This window comes from Telmatherina bonti, assembly GCF_933228915.1.
Source record: "Telmatherina bonti genome assembly, chromosome: 24".
NCBI lineage: Eukaryota > Metazoa > Chordata > Actinopteri > Atheriniformes > Telmatherinidae > Telmatherina > Telmatherina bonti.
This window is the reverse complement of record NC_136633.1, coordinates 11537477-11555718: the sequence shown is the minus strand read 5'-3', so window position 1 is coordinate 11555718 and position 18242 is coordinate 11537477. Positions and strand designations below refer to the sequence as shown.

Here is an 18242-nt window from a genome sequence, read left to right as displayed (position 1 = left end):
AATCTTTTATTTTTTTCTGTCACAAATGGTAAATACTGAATAGTCCATTTTGAGTTTTGAGTACTTACTTTAACATCTTCCCCTGGAACAAAAAGAGACTTGCAGATATCTGGGTACTGCTTAATCAGCTCAAGAAGGCCGTACAGCTGCAAACCTTCCCTAAGTTGTTCCAACAAAGGTAGCAATCTGAGCACAGCATGGAGTATAATGGCTCTGTCAGAAAGAAAAGGAGGGAAAAAACATCCTCTGAACCTTAATTTTATTATATTTCTATACGCAAACAAAATTGTGTCGTGGCATACCGGACAATCAGCTCCTTGTTTTGAACTGAGATAGCTCCTGTGAATCCACAGTTTAAGATCTCATCGGTTAGACCCTCAAACATCTGTTCAGTTGAGGATTCAACCTGATCATTTGACAAAATTGCAAAAAGAGATTATGGATAGATTTAATTATGAGATTAGAGATGCATTCGTGTATTAAGATAGTATTTATACTGGCCATTCAGCACCTGGTCAATCAGTGCACGCAACTGGGAATCAGTCACAGTATTCTTGTCGAGAAGTGTTGGGTCAATCTGCCCATCACAGAGGTAACCGTAAGCCCATGGGCTGAAAAATGCAGGGGCACGACCTCCTTGAGCCAAACTAACGGCCAGAATCTCTCCAACAGTCCTACTTATAAAAACTAAGCATGAGTGTATTGTTTATATTATCAAATATTACATGAAACACCAGTTTGCCTTTAAATAGGAGTACCTGAAGAGTCCACTATCAAAGTCAGTCAGGGAGTAGCGTGGACTTTTCTGGTGTGGTGGTCCCTCAAAGAAACGAGTCTCAATTCCAGCCACCATTTCTATCAACAGAAGTGTGATATGTATTAACTGTGGTGTAAAACAGTCTTCAGTGTTACGTATCACTTTTTATTGTTGTAAAAGCTCAGTAATCAGTAGCAACACAAATTTCTTTGAACATGTGTGAAATTTCTTTCAACTGACCATATATTGCTTTTGTCAGCAATTTTTTACAACTTTAGTAGACCTGAAGAGGACAATGCTCACCTGAAGGGACTGAGCAATTAATATCTTCATAAAAGTAAAACCAAGTCATAATAGTAATATTTTGACACTGTTAGAGTTGTGGTGTTATAACTGTCATAACTCATATATAATGTCACCAATTTGGGATAAGCCATTCCTTAAATGTAAATATGTGTTGTTCTTTTTTTTTTTAATTAACCTGTGAGAAATTCTTTTCGAAGGGCACCGGTGTCTATTCCTGCTTCCCCAAAGAAGGACACCTTCAACGTTGCAGTGGGGAAATTTTTCTTCTGACGTTGCCACTGCAGAAGGCCTCTTTCCAGAATGTTTGTTCTTGAAATGTGGATGTTGAACTGTTTCTCCACATCAACTCTTTGACTAATGGCATCCAGTACTTCATTGATACTGATGAGAAACCATAGGTAACAGAATGTACTTCTTTTGTTCAGTTAGACAATGAGTAGTTTCCTGTGTTTAAGTATTTACCTTTTAATATGCTCCTCTTCTCTTGTGTTCTCCTTAACTTCATCCATCATGAGATCATCTTTGCTTCTAATGAATGTACAACGGATGTATTCAGTGTATAAATGTTTCATTTACAAAGAACAGTATTTACGTTCTGGAACGTCATTTGAAGAGCCACAATATCAAATACAGTACCTTTCTCCACAAGTGCTTGCATGGATTTCGAGGAGGTGTGGTGCAAATTTAAAGTTACAGATAGGACACAGAAGCTTCTACAATACACATATACATTCAAATATTAATAAGAGCTTAAATGTAGTGATAATAATGCACTATAATAATTACCATTAAGATATTTACCTCTTCATCCAATTCATCTATGTCAGTGTGCTCTGGGGGAGGTGTCACAGAAACTATTTGAACCTTGCTTTGACATGCCTGAACCAAATAACAGACAAGTTACAATGGTCAACAATTAAGAATAAAAACGTAATGCAATTACATAATACAAATGCATATACTGTTCTAAGGTATACCTACCTCAGTATCCTCAGCTGAAGATGCTGACTCTCTGCACTCTTGCACATGAAGAGCCAAAATTTGCAAAGGCAGACTCACTTTGCATGTTTGGCATTGTGCTTTCGGCATGTTTCTGAATTCCACTGCATCAGGAGGTAATGGAGAAAGGTCAAATTCTTGTTGTAAAGGAACTATATATAACAAATTTTTCCCAGCTCCAGTCACAGAACGTATAAGGGTCCCAGTGTATCCTCCACAATCAGGAGGAACCAGTGTCAGTTTCCGTTTACCCTGACCACCTAAAATAAATAGTGTGCAGATAAAACTAAATTATTTGCACATTGATGCGAATTTAGTATAGTTTTACATCCATTGTTTTTATCCCTACCTGTAGCTTTGTACAGTAGCCGTCCTCCAGTTAGCCCTTGCATCTTAGGATATTCATTCTGAAGAAGTCCAAAGAACTGCAAAAAATAGAATACTGCAATGCCTGCAATTATCTTAGAAAACATACAAAATGTAATTATTTATATATTCATTAATTTAACTTTGCTGCACCTCTTCATGGCTCATGTCCTTGGACATTGTGAGATGTCTTTTACCCAGTCCTGCCTGGGCAAGCTCAAACTCTTCAGAGGAAGTTGGTGTCGTTTCCGCATTGCAGTTCAACAGGTAAACATAGAAACTGAAAGGCTTCCATGTCTTTAAAGATGGTATCCCATGAATCTTTGCATTAAATATCTTTCGTTTTCCAAGATAACTTTTCTTTACAAAAATTCCTGGGAAAGATCTGAATACAATGAGAAAAGTGAGTAAGATGGTAGCACAGTTAAAATAACAACACAAACTTGTAAAAAAGCATTTAAAAACTGTTCTTGAAAAAAACTTTCTCTATTTTCTGAAACCTTGTCATCTCCTGATCTACAGTAGAAGGTTGCTGTTCCTGCCTTCCTGCTTGTGCTGGCTGGTGCTGTCCCTGAGAAAGGTTTTGAGTGAGCACAGTAATAAGGTTCTGTGCGGCTGCTGCCACTGCTGAACTGTGGTTGGCATTCTGACAAACATACCTGCCAAGACAATCCACATGTAGAGAAAACAGGAGAAACAATTATGAGGCCTGTATAACTAAAATAAATTAGCAGAAGCATTATAATGAATACTGCATAAACAAAGATCTGTGAGAGACTCACGTTTTAATCATTATGGGACTTTTTTGTCGTTTTTTTTCTGTTCATGTCCTCTTAAAAAGTAAAAATAAAAAAAGACAGATGTAGCCTTCTAACAGTTTTCGGCAGTTTTGTGTTGTGTAGTATGATCAGAGAAAGACTTCGCTGCTATGAGCTGCTCTAAAAATACTGATGGTTACAAATGAGCTAATGGGTCACCAAAACGTTCTTAACGATGTTAATCATAAATTTAAATATTTGTAATCAAGTCATTTCAAAAACTTTGCATATCTGTGTGAGATGATCAGCACCCTATACACCCCCACCTATAAAATTAGGATTATGTTAGTGTTATCGTTCAAAGGCTGCCTGTCCATTATCAATCAATCCACGAACTCGCGCTGATGTCTGCTGACGAGAGCAACCGCTAGCTAGCCTGCCTAATGGCAACTGTTTAACATGTTATATGGCAATTAACCCAAACAATGGAATGAACAAGCAGCGGCAAACGCAACAAGTATTTGAATTTCTCCTTTCACCAACACAGATGCAAACAATCAGGACTAGGTGCAGTTATAAAAAAAAAAAACAACAAAAAAAAAAAAAACACTTACCTGATCGTTAGTGCCGACTGCGTTACCTGAAGAGGCCGCCATCTTCCCATGAGATACGGTCGCGTTAGTTTGAGGAGCGTGGGAAATGTCACCCGTGACGTGGTTGTGAGAAATGCTCATAATTTAACACTCTTGCAGCGTAATTGTATAAAGTAATGACTGACACAACTTTAATAGCTTATCTTTATTGGTTCCACAGGATGTATTTTCGATTTACTGAAGAATAATAGTTTGTGCAGCAGGTGTTTAAAAAAATCATGGCAATTTCTACGGTTCCTGAAGGCAACATGATGAAGGGAACGCTGTCAGCCTCCTGCGCTGTGCTGTCAATCATTCCCGTTATCTTTAGCCCCGCCCACACGCCACATCAGGGCCAAAAGTTTGAAACTGAAAAACAGGAATCTGAAAGTTAAATATCAAAAGAGCAAAGTGAAATAAAAATGTGAAACTGTGAATGAGGTTTTGAAAATGACAGAAAAAAAGTCTAAATTTGAATCGCTAGATTCTAAAACTGAGTAAATAAAATCTCAAACTCGCAAAATAATTTAATATTGAAAATTAATTTTTAGAAAAAATGTGTTTAAAAAATAAATTATATAACCCCTTTGGAATTAAATTTGATACTAACATTGGATCCACTTTGTTTTATTTTGTATACAATTACCTGTTTTTCAAAGTTCACCGTAAAAATTTGACTTTCATTTTCAAATGAATTTTAATCAGTTTCAAATATTTTTTTTCAAATAAACAAACAAATTGGCCCTGATTTAGCTCCATAATTAGATGTACTTTTATCGCAACAGACTATATAAATGCTTCCATTGTTTTTCTGTACTTGATGATCCATCACCTCTTGTAGAGACAGATGTAAGACTTTAATATCTTACAGACTATTTTACTGAATAATTCTACGAGCAAAAGTTCAGGTTAGAAGAGAAAGAGGTGGGGAGCAGTACAAGGAGCTGGACGTTTAATGGAACAAGCCAGACGGGTAAAGATCAGAGGAAAAAAGACAAAAAAAAGTGCAGTTTCAGGTGGAGGGAAGTCTGCAGTATATGGGGAGATATGATACCTGCTGTAGGTGGAAAGACAGGGAGCTCCTTTGTTTTCCTTCCAAGAATTTATCCCTGTTCCAAGAATTTATCCCTGTTCTCCTAAAAAATCCTATTTTTCTTTATGTTCTGTTGACATACAGCAGAAGCTCTATCTATCTATCTATCTAGCTAGCTAGCTAGCTAGATAGATAGATAGCTAGCTAGCTACTAGACAGACTTGAACCAGCGACCTTCTTGCTGTGTGCAGCCTATTTTCAATATGAAAATTTTCAAATAATAAAAAAAATAATAGTTTTTTTATTTTATTTTTTTTAATCAATAAAAACTTATTATAAAAAAATATTAACTTAAAAAATTTCTAGAAAAACTATATTTTTAAGATTTTTTTAAGATTATTTGCTCGTCAAAATATCAGATTCAATACTTTTTTAAAGTATCAAGAAAGCATCGATACAAAACTAGCCATTGTTTTCACTTTTGAGAGCTGAAAGAGTTTATTCCTTCTGTGTCACATGATCGTCGTCACCTATCAGATATCATAATGTCACCACGACGCTGCTGTTATTGATCATGTTTTGATGTATTGTATTGGTTTAATGCAGGTTTTCTTTTATATCTTACTTATTTATTTAGCTTATTACTTCTTAAAATTATACTTTAATATTCTACTTAATAAATATGAATAATATTTATATTTAGCATTTTCATCATTTAATATTTTCCTTCTTTGTTTAATGTACTAATCTGTATAATTTCCGTTTGTTTTAAAAGAATATCAATGTTCTTTATATTCCATATTGCCCTTGCATTTAAGCCAGATGGGTAAAGATCAGACACTGTACGATTGTGATTCTCCCTAAAGAGGCGAGAAGTATCGATATCGATATCCTACTGGTCCCGATGTCAATATTGATATCGATATCGGTATCAGTATCACTTACACTGCAAAAACTGAAATCTAAGTAAGATTAAAAATCCTAAATTGAGTACACATATGCTTATTTTTTTTTATAGATAAGATAATTCGTAGTTTTTATGCCAGAAAATTCCTCTTGTTTTAAGTATTTTTACGTGTTTTGGGAAGTCTTGACAAGCCAAATTTCCTTGTTCTGTTGGCAGATAATTTATCCTATTTATCTTATATATTATTATATATTATGTATCTTATATTTATAATTTATCTTATTTTAAGCAACATTTACCTAATTTTTGTATATTTTTTTCTTGTTCTTTAAGGCTGAGTTTTTGCAGTGTAGGTATTGTGTATTCCCATTTTTCTTCATTGTAAATGAATCTGGATTAAATGAAGAAGGAGTTTGACCTTCGCATCACCTTGCTGCATCGTACTCCTCAAACTGAGCAAGTGTCTGAGCAGCAGAATTAACCGATCGCCCACATTTACATTGCAGAGACAAAAATCCTTCCAGCGTTTTCTCTGCTGTGTTGCATTTCATGTAAATGTTGCTTCAGGAAGCTGTAGGCCTGCTTGGCTCTGGTCAGACTAACGCTTGGAAACCTTATCCCTTCTGTCTGGTGGTTTCTGGAACAACATCTCCCTGCTCGCTGCTACATGGTGACTGCCTCCTGTAATTACAGAGGCATGTGTCTGCAATTGAATCCTCTCACCAGAGCCACACTGTGGCACTGAGAGCAGAACAAGTTCACAGTAACAGAAACGGTACACTCTGCTGCCTCCTCCAGCCAACAACTCATTCATTCATCTCTGAACCCAAGAAGGAGCTGGCGAAGGATCGAATGTTGTAAGCAGAGACAACTTTACAACCTGGAATTGGGATGTTTGGGGGAGTTTAGTTATTTGAGTTATGCAGCATGTCAGAAAGCTTTGCAGAGGGAAGATATTTGTGAGTATCATGATCTTGGCTCATCCAGTCCTTATTTAAATAGATCTGCTCTGGCTCTTTAAAGTCAGACCTGCTGGTGTAACCCGACAGATCCTCAGTCAGATTCAGGTCTGGGTTTTGACCTGACTAATTCAACATGCGTTTCCCCTCAAACCACTCGAGCGTTTCTTTAGCAGTAAGTTAAAGATAGTTTTCCTTTCTCTGGTTGGTTCCTTTCTCTGTCCCTGGATTTAGCTCATAGACTGTATATAAAAAGATGGGCGGAGCCTCCGTGACGTCACCCGTAGGTTTCTGAAGAGCTGAACTGAAGCTTGGTGGGCGGTTCCTCCCATCACCATCTTGGCAGCGTCATGCGTGTTGTCTCACCCCGAAAATACAAATATGGGCAAAGAGGTCGTCATGCGTCATGGTGGATGATTGACATCGAGCGAACTCCGAGCTGCCTGTAGCTAAGAGCTAACCGAGCTAACCCAGAGATAACAGGAGCTAACCAGCTAATGGAGTTAAACGGGTTAAAGCTAAGTTACATTGTTAACCGGCTAAAAAACGCAGTTGTTCTATGTACTTCTGACTTGAAGCGGGAGATCGGGTGTCTGTCAATCAAAAGGACACGCCCCTAAATATGCCGAACTTCGAGATTGAATTACTTTTAAACGGGCGAGTTACAAAAAAAATTCACAGTTGTCATGAAGGTAAACCTGACCTATTAAACCTAAAATGGATTTTTGTACCAGGCTGTAAACATGTTTATTTCTGCTGTGAAGTTGGTCTTTTTAACATGGGAGTCTATGGGGATTTGCTCTGTTTTGCAGCCCCTAGTGGATGAAGGGGGAACTGCCGTTCTATGCACTTCCGCATAGGCTTCACTTTTAACCGCCGGAGACTCCGTCCATCTTTCATATACGGTCTATGATTTAGCTCCATTAGTCCATCAGTTCTGCCCAGTTTCCCAGTCCCCGCAAATGAAAAACACCCCCATACCATGATGCTGCCACAACCATACTTCACTGTGATGCTGTATGCCTTAATGGTTCCGTTTCCTCTGACTAAAAAATCTTCTAGGTGTTTAGGGAGTCTCTTAAATTGCTTTTGGATAACATTAACAATGAAGGATGTTTTGTAGGAAGCACTGTCTTCCTATCAAACTATTTTGGGCTTCATGTCTTTCTGGATGTTCATGTTGTTACTAAGGTAAATGTGGGGCCAACCCCTGGATTCTCCGACTCACACCGTTGGTTTATTGAGAGATGCACAATCTGCGCAACACATCAGCTTCACTTTAGTTTCTACTTTTGCTCAGTTCCTCACCAGACATTAACTTTACTCATTTGTAGATGAACTGAGCTGCTATTTAGTTTTCACTGACAGTCATCCGGTTTTCCTTTTGAATGAGAAACTATTTACATTTCCTAACCTGTTCCAGGTGAATTTGCTCTGACATCTCATGTAATAATCTCACACGTCTCAGCTTTCTTTATGAGGGCCAGGATGATACATGCAGCTCTTTTCAGTCATCCAGACAGGAGCCAGTGATGGTTTATAGTGAATTTCAGGTTCATTGTAACAAGTGGAAATATACAGTTGTGCTCATATTTATTCATCCCCTTTCATTAAAGAAGGAAAAAAACAGCTGCCTGTAAAATAAGCTGAAATTTACGACGGGAGTATTAGGGCCACAACGAGAAAAAATAGTGTCTGATTATTATTTTTGCCTCTGCTTCACTAGAGAATAAAGTCAAAATGACGAGAATAAAGTTAAAATGACCAGAATAAAAGGTGAAACATAGTTTCAAGAATAAAGTCTAAATTATGAGAATGGAGTCAAATGGACGAGACTAATGTCGAAATACTAATATTAAAGTCGAGTTTTCAATATGAATTTGAACAGCTGTAAAACACAGTGCCTTGTGTGTAACCTACTCACTTTTACATCAAGAAGTTGCATGCACACGTTGTAGCCTACACGGCATGCGGTCACTTTTTGTTTTGATTTCTTTTTTTTTTTTTTTTTTTAACTTTGATCTCATTTCGACATTATTTGTCCCACTGTTCAACAGAAAAGTGCTCTGATTTGTTTTTTTTTTTTCTCCTTTCTTCAACTTTATTAAATGAAAAAACAGTGTCTTATATTACTGAATTATATTTTTGCAAATTTTTAATTATTGTTCCTTTTTTAAGTCTCCAGTTATTTGAGTGACTGTTGTAAATTCAGCCTTTTCTTTAATGAAAGGGGATGAAGACATGAGGACAACTGTCGATTTATTTAAAAAAAATCCCCAAAAAAAAAAAAAAAAAAAAATCACAAGAAGCATGAAAAAGGTTCACTATGACTTTATTTGTTTCCATCTTTGATAAAATGACAAAGTTGCGTGAACTGATGTCTTGTTGAGCGTTTTACATCAACATTAGGTCCTATAGAACATTTAATATACCAGCATTATTAATCTAAAGTCAGAACTCTGCAGGAGCTCGAGTCTTTTTCTGAACTGCGTGAAATTATTCTGCCTGTTACTTGTTCAGTCTAACTACATTCATGGCCATATTGCAAATTAAGAAGTTAACCACAGGAAGGTTGAAAAGGCGAGACGCTGACGTTAGCATTTAACAAGATGACATTCTTTAAATGAGAACTGCGTTTCTTCCGACTCAGCACTTTGGTATTGCATTTATACATTACATTATTCTGCAATGAAACAAAAATGTACATCTGCATAAATATAAAACTCTTTCATCATCTTTAACATGGTTCAAACATTCAGTGACACCACAATGCTGTCATAAAATCCAGCAGAAAAAAAAAAAAAAAAAAAAGAAAAAAAAAAAAAAATGTTAAAAACTTAAGTTAGCACCGTTATCCTTCGAGCAGGCCAAAGTGTCTAACAGGCTGGACACACAAGTCTACATTCAAGGCAAAAAGGAAAAAAAATAATAAGCCAAATAAAACCCTTGCACACATTTAAGTGATTTAAAAAGAAGAAGAAGTATCCCATGATCAGAGGTAAAAGACGAGAAAGAGGAAAGCCATTTCCTGGAGTGCAGCCTTTTCCTTACACAGATCAGAGTGAACCAACCGTTTCCATCATTAAGTAAAATGGGAGTGTGCGTCCAGACACGAGCGCACCTAAAAATCTCTAAGAAGCTTGCTGATACAAGAGGAGGAGCAGAGCGGTTTAGAAAACTAGTGACTGAAACCACGCAAGGCGGTGATTTGCTCGCGATGCCTCAGCTGGAATTAGTCCCATGGCTCGTGGAGGAGTCGGTTACTGCAGAATAAATAGAGATTTTTTGGGCCTACTTTCCTCTAAATTAACTCTAAGGCTGGAAAGAGGTGGAGAAGCTAGAAATGGAAGCAGACAGATTATACATCGGTCCCTCGACAGGTTGGTTTTTTCTTTTCTCTTTTTTTTTTTTTTTTTTAACCTTCGTATTTATTCAAGACTAGTAGTGATTGAGTTAATGGTGACGATCCGCCCTTTTTGCTGATAATTATGGGGTCAACGGGGCGGGGGAGATGAGAGGCAGGAGTCCTGACGACGGTCATAAATTATTAACCTGGATCTTGATCTCAAAGCGTCCCTGGTAGCGGTCCTTCTCGTTGTAGGCGATGTTTTCTCCGAACACTTTGCACTCGATGCGTAGCTCGGTGTTCTGGGTCAGGTTGGTGAACTGAATGGCCACCAGTGGCTGCAGGTAGTGTGGGTGCAGACGCTTGCCGTAGTACGGGTAGTACTGCAGGGGGAAGCCGCCGCCGATGCCGTAGTATTTGATCTCCCCGATTTTATTGGCGTCCTCCTCTTTCTGGAACGATTAGAGAGGATGGTTTATGAAACATCAAAAGGATTCATGTTGAGGAAAAGAAGAAGAAGTTTACCTTGTTGGTGCAGAAGAGAGGGATCACGTTGGGTTGGACTTTGTGTTGAGCCTCTTCAGGGATGCTGTCGTTAGACGAGGGGGGCTAAACACACAACATTTACAGGCTCAGTAACACTCTACAGGTATCGGCACAGACACGTCACAGTCCTGGAGATGATGGTGGTCCACAACATCCAGTTTTCATTTGGAACCCAGTTAAAAAGCAGACCAGGATCCTTCCTGTGGTCAGGATCACTGAATCCACAGCAAGGAGGACAAATCCACCAGAATATTCGCAAACAGAGAGAAAACTAAAGACATCTGGTTTCTCACGCACCACCACCTCAGGACAAATCCAGAACATCTCAGGACTACAGGCCTCGTGTGAAGCAGCTTTAAAGGAAAAGTCAATATCAACATAATAAACTGTTTTTCCATTGTTAATAATCCCTTTACTAGAATCACGGTTATGTTTTCATTCCATTAGAATGAGTCTTTACTCATACATGGCAGCTGCTACATTTATGCCTCCATTTTAACTACGGTGTCTCTGAATGGACAAAAAGTTGTGTGTGTGAAGTAGGGCTGCACAATAAATCGGATTTTGATCGTGATCATGATTTTGGTGGCCAAAATTAAATAAACCTGTCCGTCAACGATATTTCCATTCAAAATGCGAGCTCTGATGCATGCGCGTTTGATCGCACAATTCTCAACCAGTAGTCTGCCAGCCACCAGGGGGCGAACACGTGGTTAACGCTTCATTAAGCTGCCTAAATACCAATCGCGCACATCTTTTACCAGCGGCCAGTTAAGCATTGTTGGATTGGTTGGACATCTGAGGTCCGCATTTTTCCCGTTGCAGGTAAGACCCGCACTGATCCCTCCCGGCTTCAGACGAAGCTTCTCGTGGAAAATGTAACAAGTTTTATACTGATGAGAGCAAGTCATGTCGAGCATGGAAAATACAGCTGCATCAAAACACTGGATAAGAAATATGAGATCCTTCGTGTAATTATTTCTCAAAAGGAGCGTTGCCTGCGCTGTACGAAAAATGTCGAGGGAATAGAGAGGGAGCGCAATATATTATATTAAATATATTATATAAATATGATGATGATGTAGAGTTGCCAGGTAGGTTGTTTACAAGTGGTGCGTTTAAAAAATACATATTTTTCCCCAGACACAATGAATGATCGTGATTAATAATCGTGATAACAATATCGCTCAAAACAATCGTGATTATTATTTTGGTCATAATCATGTGTGAAGTGAGAACCACTGAGCTCTTGCGTTGTTTGATAGACTGTAGCGCACCGTTTCAGCAACGCCTCATCACTGATGGCTACCATCCACTGACAACATGCTACGCCCATCTTCACCTCCACATGTCAGGAATTCTTAGGACACTCTGTAGTTGCCCTGTTGGTAAGTTTCCAGTTACTTACCAGTTCTTTAAAGCTGAAAATATACTTAATTGTAATTGCCTACATATGTATGTGCTGGAGATGCATTAGAGAACTCAGACCAGATAAAGATGCAGAATTGGAAGAATGTAAACAACATGGTGGCAATATAGGAGGTTGGTGTTTGGTCAATCTAAAGCCAATAAAACCAAACACGCCATGTCTTATTTTTCCATTTTTCCCTTCATTTGAAGCCGCCGGTCATGTTTCATCTGGTCAGATTGGTACCTGCACCGCCCCTAGTGGTTACTGACATAACGCTTGGTTTTTATATCGCACAACATGCACAAAACAAAAAATTCTTTGAAGTTTGCCCTAAAAACTGTTCCCCTTTGTCTTTTAAAATCCCTCCATTCCTGTTATACGTTTGTTTTGCAATGTTTTATTGCACGGACTCCAAAAGCTGAACTTCAGACACGGCCTACCTTTGGACGGAAGTTTATGATCCTGTTGAGCTTCACGATAAAGCAGGGCTTTCCCTCCTTGAAGCCAAACTCCGGGTCGTCGCGACCGGAGCAGGGTCCCAGGGTATCCCGGGGGAAGCGACACGCCTTCCTGACCCCCATGTCGCTCTCCAAGTCTCCTCGGTTCTTGTAGTCTGCAGGTTCCTCTGTGAGGATTGAAGGGAAGGAGTTTAAGGCACAAAGAACATGGGATGACTAACTCGAAAAACCCGTCATATCTTGTCTTGGCGAACCCTACCTCCACAATCCTCATACTTCATCTGGTCCCTCTGCTTGTCGTCGTCATACTGGGCCAGGAAATCCTTCAAAGCTTTGACATAGGGAAGGTACGTCTCCACGTCGCTCAGGCTGAAGGCCATCTCCGCTTTGTCTGACCGTGGGGTGTGCGACAAACCTGAACACACAACATCAGACTCTTCATAACCTGCGTTCCCCCTCGTATTAAAACTCCATCTGCAGACCTTATGTATCCCCCTGCAGCTTTAAAAAGCCTCAACCAGCTGGTGAAGTGGATCAGGCCTCATTCGGCTGCTTATTTTTCCCCACACACTCTGCTCGGCCTGGTAAACCCCAGACGGCCCTGCCTGCCATGGAAACCAGGCCATGCGGGCACACACTGGGGAAACCTGCTCTGGGACCAGAATAAGCTGATATATGAAGATCTGATTCCACAGTGAACATCATGTCCTCTGACTATGTAAAAAAAAAAAAGAAAAAACAGCTACTTCCTCGTGGTCTTTTATGCAGGTTTTTTTTCCTGAGACTGATGAAAAATGATCAGCAAGCTCAGCAAAATGGCTCTTCCTGAACCACTAGGTTTGCATCTCTTGCAACAACTCAGCTGATATTTCTCTTTGTCTGAGGAGGAAACCCACTAATATCCTCTTATAAACCAGACTTGAGGTGTGCAGATTCTTACCTGGTGGGGCAACTCTGTCCTGCCAGGTGGGCTTGTAGTCACTCAGGGTGAGCAGCATAGCCTGGATGGTGCCGATGAAGATCCCAGCCAGACAACCGTAAAAGATGACGTAGAACAGCGTGATTTTGACTGCAGGGGAGACAAAGATAGTGTCAGCTTAGAGCTGCCAAAAGAAAATGGACCGTAAAAGAGGAATGAAAGGCAGGATTCTTTACGAGCAGGTCACCTTCAAAGCAGCGTTCCTGTTGAGCAACGCTGATAAGTTACACAATGAGCAAAGTGTACTCGCTGTGCTTTACGGTCTTTTTTCACAACCGAACTTTCAAATTTATGAACGGCTGCAGCTGAAATCACCTCCTCTACTCGCTCCTGCAGGAGCAGTTTGTAGTTCGCATGCAAGCCAACCATCCTCGGAAAAGACGGAAATATCTTATAAATTTACAGAAATGACGACAAACATCAACAGGTCATGGCTGGCTGTGGTTTTACACAAATACGCCGTTTTTAATCTAATAAGCTGGTTAACAGACCAGACCTTTACCAGTGTACAAGTTTACTGGTCTGCAACGAGGAACTGGTGTGTGTAAAATGTGAAATATATTGTTGTGTGTTATGTTATTCTTTTCTATATTTAAAGTTAGCTGTAAAGCACAGCACATAAGACAAATGTCTCCAAAAAGGTGCAGCATAAAACATCTGAATTTAAAAGAAAAATGTCCAAATTACCAAGAGCAGAGCACAGAAATGCAGATAAAAAAAAAGTTAAAATTATAGCCACTGTGAGCCACTTCCACCACATTTAAACCAAAAAGCTGGAATTTATCAGAAAATTAATAAATGCATTTTATTAAAAAAAATTTTTTTAAATTGTTTTATTTAAAAAGTGTGTTATTCTTAATTTTTCTACTTAAAAATTTTATATTTATATTTATTTATACATATTATCATATAGTTATTGTAACATAATTTAGTGTCACTTTTAAAATAAATAAAAAATATTGAATATTTTTTTTCAATCATCAAAAAAAAAATCATTACAGGTTACAAGACAAAAAAAACCAAAAAAAAAACAAAACCAAACAAAATAAAAAACAAACAAAAAACCTCAAGGTCTAAATAAATTACACAATAAAATTTTGTTTTATATAATAACAAAAAAAAAACAAAAACAAAACAAAAAAAAACCCCAACAACAACAACATGAATCAGAATTAGAAACTAAAAACTATATTAGAAACAGTTTCCACAACTTTTAGTGAGCAAAGTCACGGTGACTAAGGTCCAAATCAATGAGACCCTCGTACAAGCTGCAGAGAACTTTTCTAAAGGAGGAACAGAAACACAAACCAAAAACTTTGTAAATCCAAGAAAAACAACTAATTGAAAGCAGCTAAATGACGACAACATGTAACAAAAATAAATAAAAACAAACTGCATGAGAATTAACTGATGCACCAGAAGGTTTCCCCCACATGACACCATGTTTACAGTAAAACACTCCGACTGTAAACACACACAGTTTAAATAGATATGCAGACAAAAGGTGGATAAACTGCAGCGTAGATTATAAATCACAACTATTACAGCTGTAAAAAGCTTTTATTTAGAAAGAGGAGACTCATTTTAAACCAATCCTATTTGACCTCTGATGCAGTTTAATGATCCATGCGGAGAAGCAATAAATTAAACATGGCTGAACTGTAATGTCCTTCAACATTTCCTCCTCATCTTCAGATCTTTTGCTGCATAAAGCAAAGTCATCAGGTCAACCTGAACTCACCACACAGGTGAGACAGATGAGTCACAGAATTATAATAATGACAAATGATAACCTGTCGTCCAATTTATGGAATAAAACTAATAATTATCTAGACTGTCCCATCCAGGACCGGATCTCATTTAAATTACAGCCCCTCAAACGCAGCACTGCGCATGCCACACTCCCACATGCATCAGCACTTTCCCTGACCTCAGAAGGACAGAAGAACCGCAATCATCAGTCCGAGCTGAGCTCCAGCAGAGGCGGCTTAAACCAGCCGTCCTGGAGCCCAAACACCGGTTCTGTTTGGTGTCGGTTCCACATGGACCGCTGTGACATTGAAGGGGGAAAAATACAAGTACACGAGCATGCGCACTTCCGTCGCCGGAGAAGCGCGAGAAGTAAAGGTCGAGCGAGTTAATCATGGTATTGTTGGTTTTTATTCCAGTGACATCTGATCAGAGGAACCCGACACGGATCGATAGTAGTCTCTCCGTTTACGAGCAGGCCTTGTCACCTTGACTCACCTTGGAATATGATGCATTTTTAACCCTTTAACCACTCGTTCTGTGACTGCAAGCAGACAACTTCAACTTTTGCCCAACAACAAAAAACCCAGCTGCTGTGCTGCAAGCGTCATCACCGGAGTGCCGATGCATCCTGCATTACTAATGGGAACCTGAACGCAGCACGAAGGGTGCGTTAAAAACAAACATTAAACATAAATTCAACCATAATAATAGACATTAAATTAAAGCTACGTTTACACAGCTATGAGGTCAAACTTATCAGGACGCAAAATGACGCAAAACGTGCCGTCTCTAAAAGCCGCAAAGTCAAATCTAACAGGTGGTTTGAGGCGCGAGGCGAACAATGCGCACTTTCCAAAGCAGGAGCGCGCGCCTTACCACTCAATTCCCCTTTAAGAAATAAACAAAAAGAAGGAAGAAAAGGTGGAAAAGCCGGCTTGTTGACACACATACTCACACCAACTGCCTCCTGTGCGGCCGAGCAGCTCTCCTTTCTCTGAATCCCACAGAAACTTCTTCCACCCGCCGTCATCTTTATTTGAAGGCATGTTGACTTAAAAAATAAATTTATTTCCTTTCTTCTTCCTCTCTCTAGCTGCTCCTGGCCAGGTAGGCTCTGTCGGAGAGGTAACAGGGGTGAATGTGATGTGGGGGGGGGCTTGCTTTATAATCACAGACCAGACTCCGCCCGACATCTCTCATCAGGTTACCTTCCGGTGGGGCGGAGCGCGCGCGGCCAATTAGGGGCGAGACGAGCCGTGCGTAGGTGTTGCGTTGGAAAACGTAAAGAAGCGTCAAAAAGAAGCATATAGACACACACGTTTCACTGTACGTAAGCCCACCGCTGAGGTTTGCAGGTATGGCAGAGTCAGAAGAGAGAATCTCATATTCATGCTGGGTTAAAAATCATATTCATACCTGGAAATGGGAAAAAAATGCTTTCCCTCATTCACTGGGTTTATGAATATAAAGAATATAATAGAATAAACTTTATTGTCATTGCAACAAGTACAATGAAATGTAAAGTGCCATTTCAGTTGATGTCTCTTTCATTAAATAAAACGTAATATAAAAAGATAAAGATAAATAACGTACACAAACAACGCATTAGTGTGCCGTCTTTAAGTTTGTAGTCAAAATGATGACTGCCGTTGGGTAAAAACTGTTCTTAAATCTCTTTGCCTTCATCTTAAATGATCTAAACCTTCTACCTGAAGGTAATAGTTCAAGCAGCGAGTGTCCAGGGTGTGAACAGTCCCTGCCTTGAGACGGCGTGAGCTGTGAAGGTCTGCAAAACTGAGGAGAGGGCAACCAGTGATCTTCTGAACAGTGTTGATGAGAATGGCTTCCGCTGTTACTTTAAATCACTTCAATGTCTGGTCCACAAGAACCTAAAAGCTAAAAAAAAAAAAAAAAAAAAAAGATACTTGTATTTGTATGTCCTTGCTGTTTTAATATGTAAGTTGTGCCGTCCTGTTTTTCATAACTTTATGTTTGCCTCTGGTTTTTGTTCTTTTTTAATGAGAAATGTACCGTTTCACACAGATCTCTAACAGTATCACTTTGTTTATTGTTGTCTATTTGTACCCTGACTTGTTGTACAATCTTTAATAGTTACATAAATCATTAGAAAAAAGAGTCAGAAGAGAGTTTGTGACTCTCCAAACCTCTGTTGACTGAAAAAACCCGAATTAAATGGAGTTAAAAGCATCCATTTAGATAAACAGCAAAGAAAAGCACATGAAGAAGAATAAAATAAAGCATTCTGAAAATAAAGCAAGAACAATATTGAGATGATTTCTTCTTACTTCAGGGATGAAACGGATAAGAAAGCTGGAAAACAATCAGCAGCCACCTGACATGAACAAACAACCCACTTCCACGCAAATAAAGACATCACAAAAGCACACAAAAAGCCATATTTTCTTCCTGTGTGTTGCCACAGATTTGTAAATCACCATGACAGGCCGTGTTAAGTCACTGCAGGCAGATTACAGAGCACAAACCTACAATTGGAAGCGACGCCGGCTCCACTAAAACAGTTATTATTCCACAAAACAATACAGTCATTTCATTCCCATCCCGAGTTCATTCAGCGAACTGGTCCCAGCTTAACTCTGTGTGTGTCCTGACTTGATGTATACAGTACACACACACACACACACCTGAGACTTGTACTTTCAACCTGTTAAATCTGAGTGTGAAGAAAGATTGCTGTCATTTACACACTCACTCAATGTAGATTTACACATTATCATGCATTTCCTTCGCTTGCCTGGCTGTGTGAGGTGTGTGTGTGTGTGTGTTGAGCCTCTCAGCTGGGTCTGACGAGCTGCTAGCGTTTGCTGTCATGTAAACACGAGTGTGAAAGGTGTGAACTGCCTGAATTTTACACATGAGGGTTTTACCTTTAAATATCACCTCAAGGACAAGACGGCGGTTCTATATCAGAGGAAAGCAAATCAGTTTAAGCTAAACAGGAAATATACTGTGGTTAAGTAGATGTGATTTGCATAAAACTCCAGAGGACTATAG

The 18242-nt window shown here is 39.1% G+C and overlaps 1 protein-coding gene across 1 annotated transcript; it reads right to left on the bottom strand.

Moving 5' to 3' along the window:
* Positions 1–9041: 9041 nt before the first annotated feature.
* LOC306773745 (sodium/potassium-transporting ATPase subunit beta-233-like) lies at positions 9042–16328 on the bottom strand. The gene is made up of 6 exons (XM_079263644.1): positions 16165–16328; positions 13419–13547; positions 12738–12893; positions 12461–12645; positions 10589–10672; positions 9042–10515 (listed from the first exon to the last, which is right to left on the bottom strand). Exons 1-6 carry the CDS (start codon positions 16253–16255, stop codon positions 10255–10257), a joined length of 906 nt encoding a protein of 301 aa, XP_079119770.1. The 5' UTR covers positions 16256–16328; the 3' UTR covers positions 9042–10254.
* Positions 16329–18242: the final 1914 nt, after the last annotated feature.

Excerpts from the sequence above, each read along its gene's own strand:
- LOC306773745 (XM_079263644.1), bottom strand. The coding sequence starts at position 16,255 with ATGCCTTCAAATAAAGATGACGGCGGGTGGAAGAAGTTTCTGTGGGAT. Across the intron at positions 13,548-16,164 it reads CCGCACAGGAGGCAGTTGGT|TCAAAATCACGCTGTTCTAC; the intron begins GTGAGTATGTGT and ends TCTCCCCTGCAG. Across the intron at positions 12,646-12,737 it reads GAAGTATGAGGATTGTGGAG|AGGAACCTGCAGACTACAAG; the intron begins GTAGGGTTCGCC and ends CAATCCTCACAG.